This window comes from Vulpes lagopus, chromosome 4, assembly GCF_018345385.1.
Source record: "Vulpes lagopus strain Blue_001 chromosome 4, ASM1834538v1, whole genome shotgun sequence".
Taxonomy (NCBI): domain Eukaryota; kingdom Metazoa; phylum Chordata; class Mammalia; order Carnivora; family Canidae; genus Vulpes; species Vulpes lagopus.
This window is the reverse complement of record NC_054827.1, coordinates 87390232-87417816: the sequence shown is the minus strand read 5'-3', so window position 1 is coordinate 87417816 and position 27585 is coordinate 87390232. Positions and strand designations below refer to the sequence as shown.

The 27585-nt window shown below is 36.7% G+C and overlaps 1 protein-coding gene across 1 annotated transcript in view; it reads right to left on the bottom strand.

Annotated features, from left to right (window-relative positions):
- Positions 1-27585, bottom strand: part of HOMER1 (homer scaffold protein 1) — a 126356-nt gene that overhangs the window by 75402 nt on the left and 23369 nt on the right. Inside the window, exon 2 of the mRNA XM_041751782.1 lies at positions 3508-3664. Coding sequence (XP_041607716.1) covers positions 3508-3664 — 157 coding nt within the window. The remainder of the gene's footprint in view (positions 1-3507; positions 3665-27585) is intronic.

Below are 27585 nucleotides of genomic sequence, written 5' to 3'. Positions count from 1 at the left end.
AGCACAATTATTCTAGAGACTTGAAATGTAACAATCAGAGGCAATGTAACTGTGGGTTACATTCTAAAGCAAGAAGAGTTGGTCCATGAACAAAGACTAATACAATTTCATGGAGTGGTTAAGTGCTACGAAGCCCCTAAGATCAGCATGTGATAGAGTCTGAGAGGCTAGAAGGCAAGGACTGGCAGGTACTATGTTAGATGTGATGGTCCTCAAGTGTTCCCCGAGGAGGGTGCTTTTGAGAGCTGGAATCTGAGTGCTTTCAAGGACAGAAGGGCATTTTACACGTCATCCCAGTAACTCTCAAAAAGTGAGGTACCAAGAGGTTTTATAGGCATCCGAGAAAACTGACCCATTTGTGTTGGTCACAGATCTTCAGTTTTAGCTATTGGAAGTGAACTTCTTTATGCTTTTAAGAGTTCCATTTTAATCCCCATTTTGAACATTTCCTTGCCTCCACTTGTTCTGGGATTACTTGTTTGGGGATTCTTCAATCACTAAAGAAAAACTTTAAAATTGTAGATGATCCTGCACTTTAAAAAAATTATTCGTTAGAATACTTTGACTAGAATGCTTTGAACTGTTTGAATATGAATCTACTTAGAAGAAAAATCTTAGTTCTTTAAAATAAATCTGTCTCTCAATCTCAGAGTTCTTGTCCTTTCAAGGAAAAGAGGTAAAAATGCTGTGTCATTATAGATCGTGGTGTGCTCTTATTCTGGCCCTCAGCCATGGTGATGTCTCTGCAGCTTGATTAGAAAAACCGTTAAGCAAACTTTACATGCACAATAAGGGTACTAAATGGAACAAACAGACATTTTCTAATCAGGGGCACCTAAGGGCTTTCCAACTCATCATGCAGTACAGAAATAGAAGTGGGGGTGGAGAAGGGAAAAACACTCATTTAGCCACAAGTAAATCACTACTGCTTATCAAGAAAAAGCAACTTCTGCAGGAACTGCAGTAGCTACCAGCATCAGTCTTAAAAAGTAATTAGAAAATGTAACCGCCACAGAGGGTAGATTTTGTAAAAATAAACAAAACAAAAACTTGTTCACAAGAGTTAAGAGTCTGATGATTACAAACTGCAAAGTATATTCAAAAACGGAAATGCCAGCAGCAATAGTTCCTACTGCTTGAGAACGAAGAACACATGAGAATTATTTAATCACATGGGACAAGGGAATACTTCAGTTGAACTTTATTCCATTTAACTTTCCCGTCTAATAAAACGATGTTTTATCTGTGGTTTGGGCCAACTGGGAAACAAATTGTAGAGAACTGAAAGTTCTAGTCAAGGAAAAGAAATAAATTAATATTCTAGTGTCTGAGGTCATAACAATTAAAATCTGTTGATTTCACTAAACAGTTACAAAATATGACAAAATTATTCTTCATTAGAAAGTTTTACAGGGGCACCTGGATGGATCAGCCAGTTAAGTGTCTGCCTTGCCTCAGGTCATGATCTCGGGTCCTGGGATGGTGCCCAGAGTCCAGGCTCCATGCTCAGCTGGGAGTCTGCTTTTCCCTCTCCTTCTGCTCCCACCCCATGCGCGTGCTCTTTATCAAATTAATAAATAAGTAATCTTAAAAAAAAAAAAGTCTTATAGAAATTAACTATTTCTCAAGTCCTTTAAATCCTCTAAGTAAAAATGAAAGATAATTTTTTTTTTTTTAAGTTTTCTTTACTGGGGCACCAAAGATCATGCATAACCTGAGCCAAAATCAAGAGCTGCCCGCTCAACTGACTGAGCCACCCAGGTGCCCCAAGAATCAGTCATTCTAATAAATACCTATTAGTGACTTAAATACAAGATAAGGTACAAACAGCCCCTATAATTCTATAATCTATTTAAGGAGATGATGAGTGAGCATGTGAAAAAATGAACTCAGAGTCGAGCACTAAATTATCTTTTGTTCCCCCTAAACCACAGACAGTATGTAACTAATAGCCTGAAAATATTATTAATGGTAACAAAAGTAGTAAGTGTTTGCATACTGATTACTATACATCCTTAAAATGCTTTTGCCTAAATTAATTTATTTAATCGTCACGACAATCCTGTGAGGTAATGATGTAGGCATTTTTATTAGTTTCTTTTTACAGATGAGAAAATTGAGGTGTGAAGATATTAAGTATCTTGTTCTAGGTCACATGGCTAGTGAACAGTTAAAAAAAATTCAAGCCAGACACTCTATGTCTACAATCTGTGGTCTTAACCCCTACACTGAACTGCTAAATTTTTTTTTTAAGATTTTATTTATTTATTCATGACAGACAGAGAGAGAGAGGCAGAGACACTGGCAGAGGGAGAAGTAGACTCCATGCAGGGAGCCCAATGTGGGACTCGATCCCAGGTCTCCAGGATTATACCCTGGGCTGCAGGCGGCGCTAAACCGCTGAGCCAACGGGGCTGCCCTGAACTGCTAAAATTTCAAGCTGAAATACCTCAGGGCTTCAAAACAGCTTGAAGAAGAATGGAGCCCTCATCTTTCTGTACATGTTATATCCAGAACCCAATGTCTGGTATTTCTGTATCTCTCTGTGTTATTCAAAATTCATTGATGAAAAAATGGAATTTCCCCCCTTTGAAAGGCATACTATCTACAAGACACTGATCAAAGTGCTCTGCAGATATAAACTCGCTTAATCCTTACTAACACCACTAATGAGGTGAGAACAATGAGGTTCAGAGAAGTAATCTGCCCAAAGTCAAACACTTAGTAGATGGTAGAGCTGAGATATGAATCCAGGCAGTCCGTGCTCCTAAACATTATACCATCTGTCTCTCTTAAAAATAAAAACTTAGGTCTTGTCCATAAACTTCTCTTCAGAATAAGGGATGTCAGTTTTAATGGTGACACTGACCAGACTTCATACCATTTAGGGATTTTGAGTTGCCTGCTAATCTACAGAAGTCTATCTGAAAAGAAATCTAGTTCCTTACTAGATTGTATACTCTCAAAGAGGAGAAACTGTGTCCATTTTGTTCACCACTATATTTGTAGCACCTAGCATAGTGCCTGACATGTAAGAGATATGCAATGAACATTTATCAAATTAACTAAAAATTCGTAGAATATTTTGATATGTAACTCAATATAAAGTGGTCAATCCAAGTAATTTAGTAGACAAAAAAAATGTTGCTACCCTAAGAATGATCAATTTTGGTTTTTTTAAAGTTAAGTTTTTAGGGTGCTTTGATGGCTGTTGGTTAAGCATCTGACTTTGGCTCAGGTCATGATCCTGGGATAGAGCCCTGCATCGGGCTCTCTGGTCAGCTGGAAGTCTGCTTCTCCCTCTCCCTCTGCCTGCAGCTATCCCTGCTTGTATGCACGTGTGCACTTACTCTCTCTAATAATAAATAAATAAAAGATCTTTTTAAAAAATTAAGTTTTTAAAACTCAAAAGAATATTTTATTTTAATAAAGACAAGTCTTCCAAATAAAACAGAAAATGCTCTACTGCATAAAACAGCAAGATTATTTAAAGTAAATTTAACTTACCTTTGAGCCATCTAAACTGATTATCCTATACACATTCCTTGTGCTGTCATAGAAATAAGACACAGTAACTGCATGCTTGCTGGTGGGGACCCAGTTCTTCTTCGTGTTTGGGTCAATCTGGAAGACATGAGCTCGAGTGCTGAAGATGGGTTGTTCCCTATAGGGCAAAAAATAAAAAGGACAGATTGAGAGTTTTATTCCCCTGGACAACAGACCATGAAAACTGTGAGAAATACCCCACTTAACCCAAAACATCCATATGCCCCAAAATAAGAGAAACACTGTTTCAAATCTGGACTATTGTAAGTACTCAATCATAAATTTTAATATAATTACAGTCTATCCTCATTATCTGTAGATTTTATACATGCAAATCTTCCTATTCGCTAAAATATATTTCTAACTCCAAAATCAGCACTTGAGATACCTTCTTAGTTTTTTGCAATGGAAAGATGTGAATCACCTGACATGCACATTTGCATCTGAGGGTGATCAAGGAAACACTTAGCCTTCTTGTTTCAGCTCTCATTCTGTAAACAAGTGTCCTTCTTGTGATCTATTTAACACCACGTATTTCACATTACTCTTTTTGTTGGTGCTCTGTTTAAAACAGCTCCCAAGCATTGTGCTGAAGTGCTGTCTGTTCCTAGGTGCAAGAAGGCTGTGATTTGTTGTATGGAAAGAATATATTACATAAGCTTTGCTTGGATGTGAATTATAGTGCTGTTGGCCATGAGTTCAATGGTAATGAATCAGTAATACATATTAAATAAGGTGTATTTAAATACAAATACACATAAAACAAAGTTACATATTGACTGATGAAAATATGACCAAGGCTTGTAGGAAACTAAACCCTGTATGTCCCCTGGGAGCAATCATTCACTATTCAATAATTCAGTGTTTGTGGTGCCTTTATAGGACACAACTACTGCAAATAATGAGTACTATATCCTATAAATAACCTACTAAGAAAGTTTGCATTCACTATAATTTCTACTTCATTAGAAAATATATGGAAAACAAAGTAGCTCACAATCATAGTATCTTTTACTGAGATTAAGTAGGGCCTTAGAGATATATAGATTTTAAAAATAATTTCAAGAACCAAAGCTATTAAAAATGCATATTCAAAATATCATTAGCTTATTTTAGAGTTTGGAAAACAAGCATGCAATGACCTATATGTAACAGAAGCATTATGATGCAAAATTTTCCAAGTTCTGAGCAGAAATTCTTCTGGAAAAGTCTTTTGTTTTGTTTTGAGCTCAAATAAAGCTCATTTCTTTCAATTACACATCATTTCTAAAGCTGCTTAAGATTCTAAGAGAATATTAATTAGTATTTAATGTTTCAAATTTTAAATTTAAAGAAAAGAAAGGATGGAAAAGGGAGAAAATGGAAAACAAGCAAGGCAAATCTGGGTCCTTGGCAACATGACTCTTTAGGTTAATAATAATGGGCTGTGTGTCACATATGCCTATGATCTGCTTCAGCTTTTGGAGAGCAGGTATGAAAGGGAGGTACCTTCCCTATAGGTAACCTCCCTCTTCTCAGCTTTATTTCTGGAAACCTCCATAACAGCTTTTCTTATTAAAAGAATTTCTTCCAAAGGAATGGATCCTTTTTATGCCATTCCCTAAAAACTGAAGCAGAAAGTCATCATTTCTGGCTTAACTCACGTCATATACAGTGAGTATATTGGATTATTGGATTCATCCAATAAATAATTATTAACAATCTGGCAAGGCATTGCACCTGGGTGAAAAATTCTGAATCAGGACTAGATCTTTTCATTCCCCTTTTCCCCACCTTCAATCCTTCATTTTTTCAATGAGGCTGATGCTATACTTGGGTTATCTTCCAAAAAGCCATGTAAACTTTGAGTTTTCTCTTCTTCACCTTTTAATTAAAGTTCTAGGTATAAGTGTGTAATTGGTCAGCCTGACTGTAGCTAGTTCCAATTCACAGGAAACCCCAATCACACAAAACTGTATTTATTAAGGCCTGGAAGGAAAGGAAGGAGGAACTCTAGTCTCTATTAATAACCCCTCTACCTCATTTGAAAGGGAATTAATTTCTAAATAGTTGAGGATGTTGTAATATGTTTTATAAAAAACTAAAATAGTTAAGACAATGATAACACTTTTGCAAGTATTTTAACAAATCCTTATCAATGGAAATACAATGTTTTCAATTATTCTAATACTTTCCACATTTTAATTCAATTATATTAATCTGCACAATTAATCCACAGCATTTAATTCCCTTCTGAATAAAAATCTTTCAGAATTAACTAGCTGTTTCACAAGTGTGCCTTATGAATTTGAGTATCAACTAGGGAGGTACACTGCTTTTTGTCAATTCTCTTCTGAATAGGTGATTTGTGGTCAAAAGCCTATCAAAATCTAGATGAGAAAGCTTAGAAAAATAATTTCAGGGGATCCCTGGGTGGCGCAGCAGTTTAGCGCCTGCCTTTGGCCCAGGGCGTGATCCTGGAGACCCAGGATCGAATCCCACGTCGGGCTCCCGTGCATGGAGCCTGCTTCTCCATCTGCTTATGTCTCTGCCTCTCTCTCTCTCTCTCTCTCTCTCTCTCTCTGTGACTATCATAAATAAATAAAAAATTAAAAAAAAAATAATTTCACTGCTGACATAGGGAAAAGAATTCCTAGAAGTAATAAGGAAGTTACCACATCTATCAAGGCATACTAATAAATGGTTCAGACTTCTCTTGGATATCTATTACCTGCCCAAAACAGAGAGAGAGATGGTCCCTGTCCCTGAAAAGTTCAATTTGATGAGGGAGGACAGATGCCAAAAAAAAAAAAAAAAAAAAAATGCTTTTCAGCATGATACATTCTCTGAAAACAAGTGACCAAGAGCTCCTACCATGGAGAAACTGTATAGGAGTTTGAAACACAGTATGCTATGGTGGGAAGAAGGCACAAGTACACTAGGGTGTGTAGTGAGTATGAGCACCTTTAAAGAATGAGACTAAAGAGAGGCCAGTTCACGAGGGTCTCCTCCAGAAACTACTGAGAGATTGTATATAGAGAACAGCTCCGCATGTTAGAAAGATAAACTTGGCAGTACTAAAGAGGGTGGGTGGGAGGGAAACAAAATCTGACACAGGAAGGCTAGTCACACCCTTATGAAAGAAACTCAAGTATTAGAAATAAAGAGGAACGGAGGTTAGGGAGTGGGAATAAAAAACATGAGGAGGGATTAAAGGTAAACTTAAAAAACAGAATCAGTAAGATTAAGGAATACATTGGCTGTAGGGCAGTGTTTCTCTAACAGGAGTGATTTGTTCACCATGGGGTATTTCACAAAATCTGGAGACATGTTTAGTTGTCATAACTGAAGGAGACTGCAATTGGCATCTAGTGGGTAGAAGCCAGGGATGTTGCTAAACATCTACAATGCACAGAGCAGTCCCCTACGAGAAAGAATTATCCAGATCAAAATGTTAATGATGCTACTAATCCAGATGGGAACAAAAAGCAAAGTCTGGGATTGGGGGAGGATGAAATGGGAGAGGATGAACTCAGTTTTGATCAAGGTCAGATGCGTATAAGGGTGTGCATATAAAACTGTCAGCACAGCAACTTGAAAATATTAGTTTGGAGCATAATACAGAACATCAGCCAGAGTAAAAAGTTAGGGGAGCCGTCAAGAGATCAAATCACTAGTCTGTTTAAGATAGATTTCAACAACACTAAGCATGTGGATAAATTTCATTTTAAAGAAAAGCTGTAGAAGCAGCAATAAGAAAGCTATACTTGAAAACTTCAAACTCTAATTTCCTAAGAGGATCTGTAAAGCATTTGTAACTTATTGTCCCAAGGGTCCAAGTGTTAAAGTTAATACTTTTTCAAATAAATTGCATGGCATTCATCAATAAAGGTTAGACACACTACTTCCTTCACGGCAGTTCACACAAATACTAACTGCATCAAATACCATTATTTCCCAAAGTATGTTCTACAGAACAGTCCTAGAAATGAATGCTCCGTGTTTAAATAAGTTCTGCAAACACTGTATTGCCCCATTCTGAAATGCTTACAATATACGTTAGTATATTAAAGATCCTAAGTATTTTTAAAGATCCTAAGAAGTCCTGCAGTAAAGAAACCCACTTAAGCCTGAATAACCAGCATGTGGCAAAACCATCTGACCCTAGAATTCTTTTCCATGTAACACATTAACATCTCCCAGGACTTATATTTTATGACCACAATAGTCTGGAAATTCTGCCTTTTTTACTGACATTATTGTCACTAGAAAAAAATATATATATAAAAATCCAATACAAAAATTGAAGCCTTATTTAGTAATGACTAGTATTAATGTTTGTTAATGGCATTCAAAATAAAAATAACTCTTCTAAGAAATTAATCTAAAAATCAAATTTAAAAGCAAATAGATTTTTTTTTTAATTTTTTATTTTATTTTATTTATTTATGATAGGCACACAGTGAGAGAGAGAGAGGGGCAGAGACACAGGCAGAGGGAGAAGCAGGCTCTATGCACCGGGAGCCTGACGTGGGATTCGATCCCGAGCCTTCAGGATCGCGCCCCGGGCCAAAGGCAGGCGCCAAACCGCTGCGCCACCCAGGGATCCCAAAAGCAAATAGATTTTGGCAAGAAATGCTTTAAACTACCTTAAAGAAACAAAACTAAACACGTACATACACCACACCCACACCTATATACTTTAATCCTAGAGAATCATCTACTTTGTCATTTCTTACATCAATAATCAGGACCATGAGTGATTCAAATGACCTATTATAAGAAAAGCTTACTGGAGTATTTTCCAGTTGGCTCATAAAATAATTCTAAGAAGCTGTTGTAAGAATAATTCTGAAGTTCTTCATCTTGGGCTAAAACTCAGTAAAAGTACTATATGTAGTAATCAACTCCAAAACTTAATATGGATGTGAATAATTGGAAGAATTAAAGTATAAGATGACCTGAGAAAAACACAGTAAAATCGGAATTTTGTTTTAAAAACAAGCAACCTGGGATCCCTGGGTGGCGCAGCGGTTTGGCGCCTGCCTTTGGCCCAGGGCGCGATCCTGGAGACCCGGGATCGAATCCCACATCAGGCTCCCAGTGCATGGAGCCTGCTTCTCCCTCCGCCTGTGTCTCTGCCTCTCTCTCTCTCTGTGACTATCATAAATATATAAAAAAAATAAAAATAAAAATAAAAACAAGCAACCTCATTAAAGTTGACATAAAGAATTACTATATTTAACTTAGGCATCTCTGTAATAAGGAAGAAACAAGAATCATGAAAACGGAAGCAAAACAGTACGACTATTGCTAAAGACATATAAGCTCTAGATGCAGGGGAAAAAAGAGGAAAAAGTTAACATTTGTCATCTAAATAGATTTGATTTAGAAAAACTCGATGAGGACAGCCCAGGTGGCTCAGCTGTTTAGCACTGCCCTCAGTCCAGGGCCTGATCCTGCAGACTCAGGATCGAGTCCCACGTCGGGCTCCCTGCATGAAGCCTGCTTCTCCCTCTGCCTGTCTCTCTCATGAATAAATAAAATCTTTTAAAAAAGAAAAAGAAAAACTCAATGATAATGCTTTTTAAAAATTATTACTGAAGTCTGTATTTTTGCAAACATGCAATAAATTTATGTTCCAAGGAAGTGCAAAGGTATGGGTCCAATAGTAACTACAAAGCTCAAGAGAAGAAAAATAAATACATTCCTTAGTGTTTTGTTTTGTTTTGTTTTTTTAAGGCTCCATACACAGCCTGGCGCCCAATGCAGGGCTTGAACTCATGACTGAGAGCAAGACCTGAGCTGAGGTCAAGAGTTGGACACATAGCCAATTAAACCACCCAGGTGCCCCTTCTTAGTCTTCTTTTAATGTTTTGCTTACAAATGTTTTTCATTTTTTAAAAAGATTTTTATTTATTTATGAGAAACACACAGAGAGAGAGGCACAGACAGGCAGAGGGAGAAGCAAGCTCCACGCAGGGAGCCCGACGTGGGACTCGATCCCAGGTCTCCAGGATCACACCCCAGGCTGAAGGCGGCGCTAAACTGCTGAGCCACCTGGGCTGCCCACAAATGTTTTTCATATATTTAAGTACAATAAATACTGTAGCAAAGATATATGAAGAAGGTTGTGGTTTCAAATAATTCCCTGAGTTTCTTTTTTTTTTTTTTTGAAATAATTTCTTAACCAGTCCAATTCTTTTTTATTTTATTTTATTTTATTTATTTATTTATGATAGGCACACAGTGAGAGAGAGAGAGGCAGAGACACAGACAGAGGGAGAAGCAGGCTCCATGCACCGGGAGCCTGACGTGGGACTCGATCCCGGGTCTCCAGGATCGCGCCCTGGGCCAAAGGCAGGCGCTAAACCGCTGCGCCACCCAGGGATCCCCTTCCCTGAGTTTCTAATTAATTTTTCAAAAAACAAGGAGCCAGGTAGAAACTTAGGAAACAAAGTAACACTTGTCACTGAAGGTTTAACACTGTTACATTGTTCCCTGACTACCCACCAACTATTCTTCCACGCACTCTCCTAAAATATCCTGGATTCGTTCTAGTATTCTAACCCTCTTCTACCCAACTATGAACGTCACCAGGATAATCAAAGTAATCTCACTCTTCTTTGCAGAAGTCCATTTAGGAATGGACCTCTGAAGCAATTCAGGTCAACCCGATAACCAGGGAATGTTTGCCGGTAGCTTCTGGGTACATGCACAAAGAGATTCACACACAAGAAGGGATGTACGGGGTGATACTGGACCTGAAGGAGTCATCTTACTATCAGGCAGCTAACCTGAGAACAAAGCTGACATTGTTTGCTAAGAATAGCAGATGTAAAGACAAAGAATCTGCTTCCTTGATTGTGTCATTGAATCAATGAATCAGCCTCCAGGCTTCCAATGGGATAAAACAAGTTTCCTAATTGTTCCAAGCAGTTTTCATTTTAAAAATTACACAAATTAAAAAAAATAAAAATAAAAATTACACAAATTATAATCAAAGACGTTTACTTAAAATAAACCTTACAATAAAGGGCCCCCTAATAAAATGAAACTGAATGTCTTCCAGAACTCCTGGATAGCTAGCTGTACGCTGGTCATTTATTAACTTTAAAACACAAGCCCACAGCACACACAATTTGATTTCGGGGGCCTCATCTAGAATTCTAGAGGTAATCAATAAAATTCGTAAGACTAACTGCATTGAGATAGGTAGGAGGAATTAATGTGAAAATGGCAAAAGTTCACTATCAATTGACTTTGTGCTGTAAGATTTTAATATACAAAGCTTTTAATCAAGAAATAGCAGTATAACACAGATCAGAGATAGGTAATTACCAAGAGAAACAAAAGGTTGAGGTTTTAAAAGTAGCTGTCTCTAGTGATGGGGCCAGATGAAGATAAAATGAGATAGGGAAACAGTACTTATCTAAATAAACCTATAAGTATTACTTAATTTTTAACCTTGCACAGGTACTAAAAAGACTTTCTTAGTGGCATTGTGGAGGAAAAACGGCATACACATCAAAATTAACACTGAGAAAGAATGTTTCAGGGGCCACTGTGAAGACTGCCAAAGAACCACAGAGTGACAAATTTTAAGAGCTTCAACTCAATTGACTAAATAGTACATGATATGAACGTATTCCTATTATTCATAAAAAGGAATAAAAAGAAAGTAGGAGAGAAGCAGAAATCCAAACATGCCTAACCGCAGGACTCAAGCGCTATAGGTACATCTACTTCCTGGTGAAAATACTCTCCCCTTCATTAGAAGTAAATACACGGAAAGTAAGATAAAGAACATTCCGTCAGCTTACTTTTTGGAATTCAAGAAGCTAGATAATACGTGTTAAGGCCTAAAGGACATGGGAAAGGATAAGAATAGACACCAATGATCACTGAACTTCAGATGTAATGAGTGAAGAACTTAGTTTCAGTGCCAGTGGGGGTGGCACGAAATGTCTTCAGAAAAGTCAGAACCCAAACACCCGAATTTCCTCAATAGAATTATCCAGTACAAGTAATAATATAAATTGTAATTCCTGGAGATTCCTGGGTGGCTCAGCGGTTTAGTGCCTGCCTTCGTTCAGCCCAGGGCATGGTCCTGGAGTCCCGGGATCGAGTCCCACATCGGGCTCCCTGCATGGAGCCTGCTTTTCCCTCTGCCTGTGTCTCTGCCTCTCTTTCTGTGTCTCTCATGAATAAATAAATGAATAAAATCTTTTTTAAAAATTGTAATTCCTCTGGATTATCAGAGGACTGGTTTAATTCTACCTCCTTACACACCCACATAAGAAAAAACTTACTAAAATAGCTGTTTTGATACTGCTCAAAGATAACTGCGTATTACCAACTATGTATTTCTATTGCCATGTTATGTGTTTAACAGCTGATTGTGTAGATGTTGAGAATGTTATCTTTTAAACAATACGTGCTTACTTTGAGAGAAGCAAAGATTATTCTACTAATGGCCACCCAAAACATAGTTGCACTACAACAACTCCATCTAGTGATGAACCAGAAACATAGCAGGCATATGTTTTTTAGAACTTCAATTGTTACTATTTAGCAAACACAGAATTGTAAATTGACACTGCTTTAACACAGTTATCAAAATCTGACACCAGAAACTACAAAACAACTCTTCTGGAATAATTTTTTAGAACTGTATGATCCTTTAAATTATATAGTTTTTAAAAATTGAGTTCCTTGGTCTTTTAATTGGTTAAACAGGCATTCAAATTAAAGGGTTTTTTGTTTTGTTTTGTTTAGAAAATCATTGTTTGCATCACAACAATTTAGCATCAGAAACTTTCATGACATCAAATACTTGATTTTGGACATATCTAAAGAAAATAGAATCAAATTAAAATTTTCCATTTGGGGCAGCCCGGGTGGCTCAGCAGTTTAGCACTGCCCTTCAGTCCAGGGCCTGATCCTGCGGACCAAGGATCGAATTCCGCGTCAGGCTCCCTGCATGGAGCCTGCTTCTCCCTCTGCTTGTGTCTCTGCCTCTCTCTCTCTCTCTCTCTCTCTCTCTCCCCGCCCCCTCATTCTTCTCTCTCTCTCATGAATAAATAAAATTTAAAAAAATTTTTTTCCATTTGGAATTCGAGATTATTAAATTATAAAACTGTACTTTAAATAGTAGCAATATTATTTACATAGTCTTTATATACCATCCCTCATGTTAAGAGTGGTTTTTATCAATCTTAGTCCTTTCATTAGGCCATAGCAATAGTTATTATAGTACTTATTTACCTTGGGCACTTAGCTATAGTAGCTACATTTAAAACACAAAGAGATACCCAAGAGGTACAGTAAAACTCATAATAAAGAGCAATAAAAGCAAACCCATTCAAAATACATATTTTAGCAACACCTTCAATGCTCAAAGAACCTGACTTGTTATTTATTAAGTAACTGCCAAGTGACATCATCTCTGCCCTTCCTCCTACCCATTTTAAACCCTATCCATTTCAGATAAAATACTGGATGTTTAAATATATATCAAGAGGTAGGTATTCCTGATAAGTCATTACCTTAAAAATTAGTGTTTTCAATTCTATTAGACTTTAAACATTCTTCTCTTCCCAGATGATTTCCACTAAATAAAGCTAAATTGTAAGAACTGAAAACATACACTAGGGAAATCTAAAACGAATAGCCTCTTATTAAGAATTTAATTCTGGTTAAAACAGGCGGTGCATTCCTAAAAATCTAAAATAATTTTCTAGTAGACATCCAATTCCTAAAAACTTTTCAAATGCATTAAATGTTAGAAGACCACTTGAATTCTAACACCAATATTTCAAGGAACAGTATTACTCTTAGGTACTTTTCTCCTGTATACCTACTACAAACTAATCAAGTGGATACTCAATTCATACAATATCTGAAATGGACATTTTAAAAAATAAATTCAGGACTGAACAGAAAGATTTGAAGGTACTGTGGCAAAATGTTAATGTCTGCTATATTTGAATAGTGGTTGCATAAATATTACATTATTCCATGTATTATTGTGAATAGTATTTTAAATTGCTCAAAGCAAACCATTAAACCACACATTTCTCTAGAATTTTTACTGATGCTGTGAAATTTGAATCATCAGCCATGTTTTATACATATGTATATCATTTATTTTAACTGCTATGCAGTAGTTTATGCTATCACTAGAGCTACACTGTCCAATATGGTAGCTACTAGTCACATGACTACTGATTATCTGAAATATGGCTAATGCAATTGAGAAAGTGAATCAGCTTAGATTTTTGATACCCGTCAGTTATTTAAATACATTTAAGCATGTATGGAACAACTTGGTTACATGAATCTACTATTTCAACTGTACTTTTGATGAAATTTAAATTCAGATCAAGTATTTCTGATAAACTTTAGCATCGAAATGGAGATATGCTCTCAGTGCAAAATACATAAGGGATTTCAAAGACTTAGTATGAAAAAAGAATGTAAAATAGTCCAATGATTTTTATATTAATCACATGTTTAAAAGATAAATATTTTGGTATAATGTGCCAAAATGTATTAAAATTGATACTACCTTTTTAAAACTTTAAATTTATTTATATATTTATTTTTAAAGATATAATTTATTTATTTGAGAGAAAGCAATGGAGAGAGCATGGGGGTGGAGTCCAGAAGAGGAGGCAGGCTCCCCATTGAGCAGAGAGACAATATGCAGGGCTCCATCCCAGGACCCTGGGATCATGAACTGAGCTGAAGGCAGACACTTAACCAACTAAGCCACCCAGGCACTCCAGGAGTAAATTTTAAATTGCACATGATGTTCACATTGTATTTCAACTGGAAAATATTGGACTATTTTATGTAGCCATTTCCTTACTGATAGACACACATAGGTTCTAATTTTCATACTATTACAAAGAATGCCCCTGTGTGTTTACTTGTTCACACATGCAAGAAGATACACTAGAATTCCTGGTCATAGAGTATGCGCCATAGCATATTTCCAAATTGTTCTTCACAGCACATGTACCAATTTATATTCTAATAGTCTTAGATTATTTCCTCCCAACACTTGATAATGTCCAAGTAACAGCTTTAATTTCTGCCAACTTGATGGGCATGAAATGGTATTTCATTGTTGCTTTAATTTCCATAACCCTGATTACTAGTGAGGCTGAGGAACTCTTCATATATTTCTGGCCCATTTGAGCCCAGTAGATTTCTACACTTATTTTTGAGCTTGTTTAAAACCTAATTTTAGCTTCAGAGAGTGAAGAGACCAGAATCCAAAATTCAGCACTCAAACCATATGCAAAGAGAAATCTCATAATTCTAACCACATATGCACACTTAATTAAGGTCAACACCCACTAAAGTACAGAAAAGCAGAGTTGCTTATTTTTCTAAATGTGATGACATTTAATGTTTGAAAATCAACAGAGTATAGAAACAGTATATATATTCTGCTCTTTTTCAAAGGTAAATTACAGTTCCTTGGTATTAAATTTAGTTTTAATTTTTATATGCCAAATTGTTTCTCACCTTTCTTAAAATTTTTCCTTTGTGGAGGGGTGAACAGAGGAGTAGTAAATGCTTTTTAGTCAAACTTTTAACTTAAGAGTCTTTTAAAGTTTTCCTGGCTTAGCATCAAAAAAATATTTTTTTAACAGAATATTTAATGTTAGGCAGCCCAGATGGCTCAGCGGTTTAGCACTGCCTTCAGCCCAGGACGTGATCCTGGAGACCTGGGATCAAGCCCCACATCAGTCTCCCTGCATGGAGCCTGCTTCTCCCTCAGCCTGTGTCTTTGCCTCTCTTTCTCTCTGTGTCTCTTATGAATAAATAAATAAAATCTTTAAAAAATTTAATGTTAAACTAGAAGTCAAAAGTAACAACAAGGTTTTATTGTCAAATAGGTTAAACTCCTGGGTGTTTTTCAAATAGGAAACACCATCACCCCATCCCCACTCTGTTTATGAAATTTCCATTCCAACATTCCTCAGACTTGAAAGAATCACTCCCATCAAATGGAGTTTTCTCCAGTCACAGCTAATAATTCCACCTGGCTAATTCCTTTCTGAGTGGTCCTCACTTAGGTTAGCTAGAATAGTATCTGGATTTTATATATGGAAGCCACATACTCTTAGTCTCTCAGGACTATCCAACTTTCGTACACTAATTTGTTCTACTGAAAAAGAGCTGTATTAAATATAGCTAAATGTGATTCGTGTTTCCCACTTTTGTCAGATTTTCAGGTACCAAAAATTATAGACAAAACTTCTGTCAGATGCTATGTCTCAATTGGGGGTTTTGCAAATACAATCCCCAAAATGATGTAGGTTTTTTTGTTCAAATGCATTAGATCTATTTCAAAACAGCCATGTTAATAATTCAGTCATTATGGCATTATAGAAGTCCAAACAAGTACATTTTCAGAGTGTGAATAAATTTAGTATTTTTCACTGATGAAAAACCTGATATAGGAATATAATAAGCTAGGTTTGGAGTCTTACCTCCTACTTATAGCCTTTCTGAAGCGAATTTTGGTAGAGCTAAAGGGCAGACTGATGTTCAGGGTATTTGGCAGAGGTAATCCCTGTAAATAGAAAAGCACCTAACAAGATACAGTACTCTACAGCTTATAGCAGTGTTTTTTTAAACACTGCATCACAACCCAGAGGATCATGATCAATTAAAGGTTAACAGTGGGCATTTTAAGAAAGAACAAGGATGTAAAGTATCAGAGTGCATCTCACTTGGAAACAGCAGAGGCATTATTCATGAAACTTTTGGCTACTTATTTACCAATGCTTGTTACAACGTAAGATGCCTTTTGTTTTTTACTGTGGATCATAGTCAAACAGTTTATAAACCTGGGCATACAAAATGCTTCTGTTTAAAGTTCGTGAAACCTCTGATAAGCTGGCACACAATACCCATTTCATAGTACAAAACATGTCCTAAGTGACTCACCCCAAGTAACATAATCAGCAAATGATACGAATAAGCATTTTTTAAATGCAAATGGAAATAAAATTCAACCTCACTAGAAATCAAAGAACTGCAAATTAAAACCATGAGTTATTTTTTCACCTGTCAAAACAGGAATTTTTTTTAAATTTTTATTTATTTATGATAGTCACAGAGAGAGAGAGAGAGAGAGAGAGAGAGAGGCAGAGACATAGGCAGAGGGAGAAGCAGGCTCCATGCACCGGCCGGGAGCCCGACATGGGATTCGATCCCGGGTCTCCAGGATCACGCCCTGGGCCAAAGGCAGGCGCTAAACCACTGCGCCATCCAGGGATCCCAATTTTTTTTTTTTTTAATGAAAGATTTCAATGTTAGTGAGAGTTTAAGAAAACTTGACACTTTCAGAAGCAGCTGGTGGGAGTATAAATTAGTAAACCCTTTCTGAAAAACACTTTGACAATGCATATCAAAAGCCTTTAAATTTTTGTGCATATCTTTTGACACAGCAATTCCATTCTAGGAATTTACCTTAAGGAAATAATCATGGGTACACGCAGAGATTTAGCTAAAGGGCTGTATTACCACATAGTCTGATTACCAAAGGTTATAAATTAAAATGTTCAATAATGTAAGACCAAATAAATTAAGGTGCAGCCAATATAATAAAATTCAATGTAGCCATTAAAAACAAAGTAATTGACTATTCAGTGACATGTCTAATATAGTCAATGAAAATAGTTTATAAAACAGTGAATCCAGTATAATTTAATTTTTGTTTAAGAGTATCCAGGAAAGGGGCGCCAGGGTGGCTCGGTTGGTTAAGCATCTGCCTTCAGCTCCAGTCATGGTCTCAGGGTCCTGGGATGGAGTCCTGCACTGGCTCCCTGCTCAGCAGGGAATCACCTTCTCCCTATCCCTCTGCTGCTGCCTCTGCTTGTGCTCTCTCATTCTCTGTCAAATAAATAAATGAAATCTTAAAAAAAAAAAAAAAAAAAGGAATATAAAAGGAAAAAAACCCCACAGAGGATATACTTATACAAGCAGCCTTCATCCTGCTTGTCCTCCTCTCAACACAGAAACCAGTTATCCTTCTAAAAACCTAAGCTAGTGTTAAAATACTCTGGGGGAAAAAAAGGGTGGGAGGGGTGAGGGTATATTAACTAAAGCAAAATGGAGATGGCTACTGAAGCAGGTGGGATGATGATTCAGGAAAGTTTTATTTTCATAATATTTTAAAATAATAAAACCTAAATCAGGTGAGTCATTCCTCAAAACCCTCCAATGGTTTCCCATTTCACTCATGGTAAAAACCAAAGTCCTTAAAATGGTCTAAAGGCCTTCTACCAATGTTTCTCAAACCTGGCTGCGTTAGAAACACCCAGCCTCCAAGGTGATTCTCCTGTGTAGCCAGGAGGAAGAACCACTACAGGATGTGGCTCCTGCCTCTCCAACTTCATTTGCCACTTGTCTTTTATTCCAGCCACACTGGCCTTCCTGGGGTTTCTCAAACATGTCCACCACTGCCTACCACAGGGCCTTTGCCTGAAGGAAGTGATCTTTCCCTCCAAATCTGTCTAGTATTTTTCTTTGCCTCTTCCAGCTGTTTGCTCAAACATTATGTTCTCAGTGAGGCCATTCTGATTCCTCTATGAAAAACTGCAGCTCCTTTCCCTATTCCCCCAACCCCTTCTTTTGACTTCCCCCCTGACATGTCACCATGTGACATCCAATGTGTTTTCTTATTTACTGTCCCTCTCCTGCGGCAAGAATGTTATCTCCTCAAGGGCAAGAATTATGTCTTTTTAGATTATTGCTATGTCCCCAGCAACCCAAATACCTGGCACACATTAGGCACATAAGAATGAATGAATGAGTGAATGAATGAAGAATGTATATTAAAACACACAGAGTTCTTGATTATGGGATTTATAAGCAACTTTTTAATCTTAATTTTTCAATATGTGAACATGCACTGTATTTGTTTTTTTTTTTAATTTTTTTTATTTTTTATTTTTATTTATGATAGTCACAGAGAGAGAGAGAGAGAGAGGCAGAGACACAGGCGGAGGGAGAAGCAGGCTCCATGCACCGGGAGCCTGATATGGGATTCGATCCCGGGTCTCCAGGATCGCGCCCTGGGCCAAAGGCAGGCGCCAAACCGCTGCGCCACCCAGGGATCCCCATGCACTGTATTTGTAATAAGAAAAAAAAATTAAGCAAACAATTGTAATGCAATGTATCTGCTTGCTTTAAAAAATGTAAGTAGTAGAATATTATCTTGGTGATTGTACAGATAAATACATATGTAAACATTCAATGAACTTTACGTTTGCACCCTTTACTAGATATAGGCCTTAAGTTAAAAAAAAAAAAACGTAAATGACAGTTAAAAATATAGCCCTATTGATATTGGATTCATCCAGCAAATAATAGATTTGGGAATACTCTTGCCCATAGAATACTTCCTACAAATCAGCCACAAATCCCCACTGACACAAGTTTCTCCATCAACTAGGTCTGCTCAAAATTCTCTTATGATGTGTAATGATATCTAGAATTATCTTACACAACAAATAACATATAACTTCCTGTGTCACTCTGAACCAGCAAGCTTGTCCTACAAAATCACGTAAGATACCAATTCTAAGAAAGCCGCTCATCTCAAACTGGAAAAGTTTCCTAACTGGTTCTCCCAGCCAACACAGAAGAGAATATCATGATCAATTAACTAAATACAAATAGTAGCTGAACCAATGGACAAATAGAAAAAGTACCAATTCTACTGAAGCCTTCGTGTTTGGCAGACATTTCACAATTTTTAAGTGGATGATATCAGGAATCTAATTAAGGTTGCCTTGTGCAACTATCTGGAACCAGTTCTCAGTTATTCCATAAAAGCCATACTCTAGAGTGAGCAAAGTAGAATACCTAGTGTTAAATCTCTCCCAGTCAGAAAGAGCTTCTCACCATGTGAGAAAGAGCTCCGGAGTCTCAACTGAATGCTCTTTTGAGACATTTGAGAAAAACAAGTAGCCTTATTTCTCAAGAAAAGGGAGAGAAGTGGTATTAACAAGAGTACTACAAACAGCAGCGTGAGCACAGCAGGTCTCCCACAACATTTTACATCATGGTAATAAAAATCACATCAGAAATAAATATGGTTAGACTATGGAAAAGAATGAAAAGTTCACAGGAATTTATAAGCTAAGTCATACCACAAAAGAGATACCTTCCTATCCTTAGTATCCTAAATGATTCTCTTTTCTACTATTAAGGTACTTTGGCAGAAATATCAAAAGTATTTGCTTAAGGAACCTGTTAACTATTCTAAATTCTATAAGATTAAACCCCATCAGTAACATAGCCAGAAGGCAAATTTCTTCTCATCTTAAAAGCCTTCACTGAATTAAGATTTAAAGTCCTTCCTTGGGCAGCCCTGGTGGGTCAGCGGTTTAGCGCCGCCTTCGGCCCAGGGTGTGATCCTGGAGTCCCGGGATCGAATCCCACGTCAGGCTTCCTGCGTGGAGCCTGCTTCTCCCTCTGCCTGTGTCTCTGCCTCTCTCTGTGTCTCTATGAATAAATAAAATGTTAAAAAAAAAAAGTCCTTCCTTGAGGGGCGCCTGAGTGGCTCAGTCAGGTAAGTGGCCAACACTTGGCTTCAGCTCAGGCCATGATCTCACGGTTGTAGGATCTCTGTGCTCAGTATGCAGTCTGGTTTGGATTCTCTCTCCCTCTCCCTCCAGCGTCCAGCTCCTGAGTGCTCTCTTTCTCTCAAATAAATAAATAAAACTTAAAAAAAAAAAGTAGTTCTTCCTTAGATCTCTTAACAGATTGATAAAAGAAACTCCCATTGAATCCTGATGTTACTCAGTATCTCCTATGACCATGCAAGGGAAAAATTCATCTATGGCTGTTATATCCAAGTAAGACTACAATGCAACACACTTCTCGGCTCATTTGCCAAGAAACTCAGCCTGTTCTGTTTTTTACTCAGTAATGATATCATCTATCTATTCATCTGCTTCTTTTCAACACTATTTTCAACTGTCCTGCTTTACCATTTTCTTGATTTTTTGATAATTAGTGGAAATTCTCTGTATAAATCGAAAGCTTACAGATTTAATATCATAAAAACTGAGTAGCTTAAACACTAGCTTTTGAATTTTAAAAAGTCAGTGACAAAAAAGTTGACAGTTTTTAACCTTTTGCACTTGGTATGATGTGAACTCTCAACAATTTCTCTTGTATCAATTAATGAGCACACAAATTACAGCTTCCATCATTTATGCCAAAGTCGGAAAGCCATAGATTGGATAATTCAAAATGAGAAATTCAGATATGCCACTCAAACCTGAAAGCAAAAGCTTAAACTTATAAATGCGTATATGGCAAATTCTTTGGTTATAATTAACATTTTTGAAGGCTAACCATATGGTCAGACACTGTTGTAACTGCTATCCCTGTGTTACTGAATCCTCTCAGCCTTTATGAGGTACTCACTATTATTCCTCTCTTGAAGATGAGGAACCTAAGGTATATGGAGTGGTATTTGCTCAAGATAACACATGGTAGAGCTGGCACACAAATATAATTTAGCTCTGGAGTGCCCAACTTTACCCTATAGTGACTCCTTGGATGGGAAAATAATTATTTTGTCATGAGTTCACGCTGTAACCAAATGTTTGCATGGCCCTTCCCTCTAATTTTGTTGACAGAAGTGGGATAGTATGCTACACAACTATGGTTACTGTGCATATTAAGCACTGTTGGTAGTACTTAAGTGTTTTCATGGAATGTATGTATGTTCACTGGTATCATTTATGTTTTACTTGTATTTTGAAAGCAATTTGTACTTTAAGACTTCATTGGAATGACAGCGTAGTTTGGAAGGATTCAATAACTTATTTTTAGTCATGTCAATTATCATAGTTCTTGAGCTTTCCTTCTGCAAGGAAACCTAACTCTCTAATCTGTATTTTGACAGAATGATTCCACCTCTGTAACAGATCACAGTAACAACAACAACAACAACAATAATAATGTTAGCCTGTGTGAGGGGAAAGCACTGGTCTTTGAGACTAGAAGTTATTAACTCCAAATTATCTCCTATCTGTTTCAGACACTGGCTAAATTTCATCACATATGGTATTTCTGAAAAGGATTACATGATAGGAAGAAAATGTATATTTTAACAAACTAGGAGCTGTACATGTGCAAAAATACTTTCTACTTTCTTCCCACTGTTTTCCCTACCTTGGTTTCTTTTTTTTGGCAAAAACATCTACTAAAGATTTAATCCTTCTAGCATTTCACTGAATATTTCACCTTGGGTAAAGGTGTTGTTCCAGGGAAATGTTCCCTTTCAGTTTTAAAAATTAAGTCCCTAGCTAGTTGTACTGTGGGGAAGTTGTGTATACTTCCAATAAGAGCCATCTGAGCTATTACAGAATTCACACATACATAATCAGAAAGGCTAAATTCCCTAAGAACAAGTTCTGCAAAATGGGTTGTAAGAACTACTTTAGAAACCACTTATAAATTCCCTAAAAATGATGTGAATTTAAAAAAAAAAAAAAGGATTTGAGAGAGAGAGCATGAGCAGGGGGACAGGCAGAGGGTGAGAGAAGCGAACTCTCCACTAAGCAGGGAGCCCATGTGATCCCATAACCCTGAGACATCATGACCTGAGCTGAAACCAAGAATCGGAGGCTCAATCGCCACACGTAGGCTCCCCAGTGATGTGACTTTTAAGACAGTTTTTCTTGTGAATCATCACAACTAAATATTTGTTGACATAGGCAGAAAAAACATACTTTACCAGGTAAAATTGAAAATAGTCAACAGAAAAGGAGAAGTTAACAGACTTCAGTAAGCCAACAGGCTTTGAAATATAGGATGGCATAAAAACACTAACATTTGAAAAATAGGATTTATTGATATCCCCTTTCAAAGACTGTGGAAGGCTGAATAATGCCCCCAATGATATGGAGGTCCTAACACTAAAATCTGCGAATGTTACTTTATTTTGCAAAAGGAACTTCGCAGCTATGATTAAGTTAAGGCTCTTCAGATGGAAAGATACTTCTGGATTATCTGGATGAGCCCTAAATGTAATCACAAGTGTCCTTATAAGAAAGTGGCAGCAGGAGATTTAACTCCAGAAGAAGGTTATGTGACAAAGGGAGGAGAGGGAGAGACTGGAAGATGCATACACTGCTGGTTTAAAAAAATTTTTTTTTAATTTTTATTTATTTATGATAGTCACAGAGAGAGAGAGAGAGAGGCAGAGACATAGGCAGAGGGAGAAGCAGGCTCCATGCACCGGGAGCCTGATGTGGGATTCGATCCCGGGTCTCCAGGATCGCGCCCCGGGCCAAAGGCAAGCGCCAAACCACTGCGCCACCCAGGGATCCCACACTGCTGGTTTTATAGTTGGAGGAAGAGGCCATGAACTGTGAATGCAAGGAGTTTAACTCTAGAGGGTAAAAAAGGCGAGGAAACCATTTTCTCCTAAAGCCTCCTGAAAGACTACAGCCCTGCTGACACCTTGATTTCACCCTCAGTAAAACAGGCTTTGGACTTCTGACATCTAGAACCTTAAGAAAATAAATCTGTGTTGTTATAAGCCACCAACTTTGTTTTGCTACAGCAGACATAGGAGACCTAACATGATAACAGATGACACAGTAGTCCTCCCCTTATCTGCAAGAAATGTTTCAAGACCCTCACTGGATGCCTGAAACCAAAGATAGTACCAAATCCTATATATTGTTTTTCCGTGTGTGTGTGTGTGTGTGTGTATGTGTGTGTGTGAGTCTGTGTGTGTGTGTATGTTTAATTTATAACTTAGGCACAGTAAGAGATTAATAATAACTAATAATAAGAGAGAAAATGCTGTAAAAAAGTTTCGTGTATGGTCTGTCACAAAAAAATATACTGTACTTACCCTTTTTGTAATGATGTGAAATGATAAAATCCTATGTGATGAGATGAAGTGAGGTGAATGTTGTAGGTACTATGGCATAGTGTTAGGCTACTATGGACCTTCATCTCATCAAATCTGCTTCAAGACTGCAGTTGATTGCTGGTAACTAAAACCACTGAAAGTGAAACCATGTATTAAGGACTATGGTACAAATCTTCATCCGGTTAAAATCTATTAACTCTCCATTTACAGAATTAGTTTATTCTAAATTCTATTAAAAATAAATTTCTGATTATATTCCTCAAATAATAGGTTTACTCAGTATGGGAAGAATTCCTGAAAAACAGCATAAAATCTTAATAGAAGCAATTTTGAAAATATTAAAGCACTTTTGGGCAATTTGTTTACCAACTGGGTATCTTCAACTGAGTGTAATTTGATAAAAATTAAAGCTCAGGAATAACAAATTATTGCTATGGGAAGAGTTACAGTAATTGCTTAAGAATAACAAGTATAGTTGAGTAGTGACTATTATTCTCCCCATTTCACCAAACTTCAAATCAACGTGTTATCCAGAAGTAGTATTGTTGCAAAAATGAAACAGCTGAAGGATGGGCTGAAGTGAAAAAACAACATTTTGTTGAATTCCTATTACATGTAAACACCTTATATAAACATATATATATATATATATATATGTATACACACATACACACTCATTTTCATCTCAAGACAACATTAAGAGATAAAAAGAGTAAAAAAAAAAAAAAGACTTATTGGAGGAGGGGGGAGTTTAATGCACAGCTAGGTCACAGCTAGTGCTGGGATTCAAATGCAAGACTAAATCCAAAGCCCATGACTTTCACTATTTCCAGAGAAGTGAATGGTGTTTGTAATGAAAACTTAAATTTCCTTTTTCTTTACTTCTGAATAACACAGTAACCAACTCAAAATCTCTTAAGTTATAGACTTTTGTTATGTCATGTTAATACACTATTTTCTCACTTCCTCTAAGACAAGCATTATCACCATATGCAATTATCACCATATAAATATTAGAAAAAAATCCTACTTCTTTCATTAGATCCTCTACATGAATATTTTAAAAATACAAAAATTCAGCACCTAATCAACAAATTCTAAATATCTAACACTTAAAAATACAATCAGTGCAAAAATCAATCAATAGAAACAGACACATAAATGGCACCTGAAGTCCTCAAAGATGGGAGGGATGGAAAAAATATTTGAAGAAATTATGGTTGAAAAATTTCCAAATTTGGTATCATAAAGCCACAGACCCAAGAAGCTCAACAAATCTGAAGCACCAAGAAACACGAAGAGACCCATACCAAAGGACATAATTAAATTGACTGAAACCAATGATAAGAGAAAATCTTAAGCAGAGTGGTGGGGCACATTACATACAGAGGAACAAAGAATGACAGAGGACTTCTCATCAGAAACACTATCAACCAGGAGACAGAAAAACATCTTAAAAATAAAGAAAGGAAAAAAACCTCATAAAAAATTCTCTACCCAGAAAAATTTCTGCAAAAATGAAAGCAGATTTACAATAATGAAAAAAGCTTGGAACTAGACAGATACGATGTTTACAAAACACTGTGAATGTAACAAATGCTACACACTTTAAAATGGTTTATGGTTACTTCATGCATTGTGAATTTTATCTCAAAAAACATTTTCCTTTTAAAGTGAAGGTGAAATGATTTTCTCAGACACACAAAAGTTGAAAGAATTCATCATCAGTTGACCTGTACTATGAGATGATGATATTAAAGAAGTGTCAGGTAAAAGAAAATGATACATGTACATATTTGGATCTACTTAAAGGAATGAAGAACATCAAAAATGGTAAATATACTATTTTTTCCTTAATTTTAAAATCTCTTTAAAAAACAATTGACTGTTTTAGCAAAAAGTAATCACAATGTATTGTGGGGTTTATATTAGAAGTAAAATGTTTATCAATAGCACAAAGGTAGAGGATAATACAATATATACTACTATAGGGTTCTTATTATATATGAAGTGATACAATACCACCCGAAGGTCTGTGATAAGTTACACAGCTGACCCTTGAACAACACAGAGGTTAGGGCTGCTGACCTCCTGTGTGGTCAATAATCCATGTATAACTTTTGATTTCCCCAAAAGTTAACCAACAGCTTACTGCTGACCAGAAGCCTTAACAACATAAACAGTTGATTAACACATATTTTGTATGTTACATGTATTACACACTGTATCCTTACAATAAAGCTAGAAACAAGAAAATGTTATCAAAATGTTAAGACACATTTATAGTACTGTAGTGATTGAAAAAAAATCCGCATATAAGTAAACCTGTGCAGTTCAAACTGGTGTTGTTCAATGGTCAGCTGTATACTATAAACCCTAAACAATCATTTAAAAAAAAAAAAAAGACTCAAAATATAGTTAGTAAATCCATAAAATAAATGAAAGGAACCATAAAAGATACTTAAGTAAGTCTGCTAAAATAAGTCAAAAGAGAGATGAGGGTGGGGAACAAAAAAAAGCCAGATGGAACAAACAGAAAACAAGTAAAACGGCAGACTTAAACCCAATCATATCAATTATGATATCAAATGTACATTTTCTAAACACCCCAATTAAAAGGCAGAGTTTGGGGTACCTCAGGGACTCAGTTAGGTGTCTGCCTTCAACTCGGGTCACAATTCTGGGGTCCGGGGATTGAGCCCCGCATTGGGCTCCCTGCTCCATGGGAAATCTGCTTCTCCCTCTCCCTCTGCCACTCCCCCTACTTGTACTTGGCTCTCTCTCAAATAAACAAATAAAATCCTTAAAAAGAAAAATAAAATTAAATAAAAGGCAGAGTTTATCAGATTGGATATTAAGCAAAAGCCAACTGTATACTTACAAAAAAAATTTTTTAAATCATTTAAAATATAGACACATATAGGTTAAAAGAAATAGGATAAAAAATATATACTTTGCAAACACTCATCTTAAGTCTACTCCCATCCCCAGACTGCAAGCTCCATGGGGGCAGGACCCATGTGCATTCTGTTCACTCTTAGGTCTCCAACGCCCAACAAGGTGGCATGAAGGAAGTATTTAAGTGAATGAGAAATTCATTCATTAAAGTGAATGAGCCTTTAGAATTTGTAGACACTTTTAACACACATTACTATTCCCAGTCTTACAATATCCGAGATATCAACAGCTCTTCTTACTATTATCTGTACCCCACTATCTGTTCTTTTTTCCCCTACCCAACCACCAAGAGGCTGAGAAACCCAGTAACTGATTTGTTAGATCAGTGTCAAAAATGAAAGAACACTGGTTCTGAGTGAGGGTGTGTGTGGTTAGGTTACCTTGAGTAAAGAACATCTATCTGGCTGCTCTGAGAGTACTGAATATTTCCTAGGCTATCATTCTTCTTTGTCAAACCAGCTAAAAGCCTCTTGCCATGAACTAGAGAAATAAGGGAAGAGAAAGCGCACTTATGATTTAGCTATTCAAACTGCTTACTCCATCTATCTCCTCTCCTCCACAAAATTTATACACATACATTTCTCCTCTCCATCCCATCCTCACACCAGGCTAGGCAGTAGGACATGAAATATGAGAAGTTAAATAAAGGACTGACTCTTGGTGTTTCTGTATCTCTGTTCCCTTCTGCAAAGTTTAGAATAAGCTTTTCCTATTGGAAATGTGATACATGGTGTTAAGATTTTTTTTTAAGATTGATTGATTGATTGATTGATTGATTTAGGGAAGAGAGAGAGCGCACACGTGGGTGCACATCAAAGGGGGAAGGGAGAGAGGGAGAGAATCTCAAGCAGACTCCTTACTAAGCACAGAGCCCAACTTGTGCTCGATCTCAGGACACTGAGATTATGATCTAAGCCAGAATTAAGAGTTGGACACTCAATCAACTGAGCCGCTCAGATGCCCCAGGGTTAAAATTTTTAAGTTACTGATCATACATTTTAATGTTTCAACACGTTTTATGCCTAATACAAGGTATATAACATGCTCTAGCCTTCATGGACTTCAGGAGAGAATTACAAACTATTATCAGTGTTGCCAAAGAAAATAAAGAACTATGAGAAAGAGAGTGCACAAGAGGAATGGAAGAAGATGGAACTAATTTAAATTGG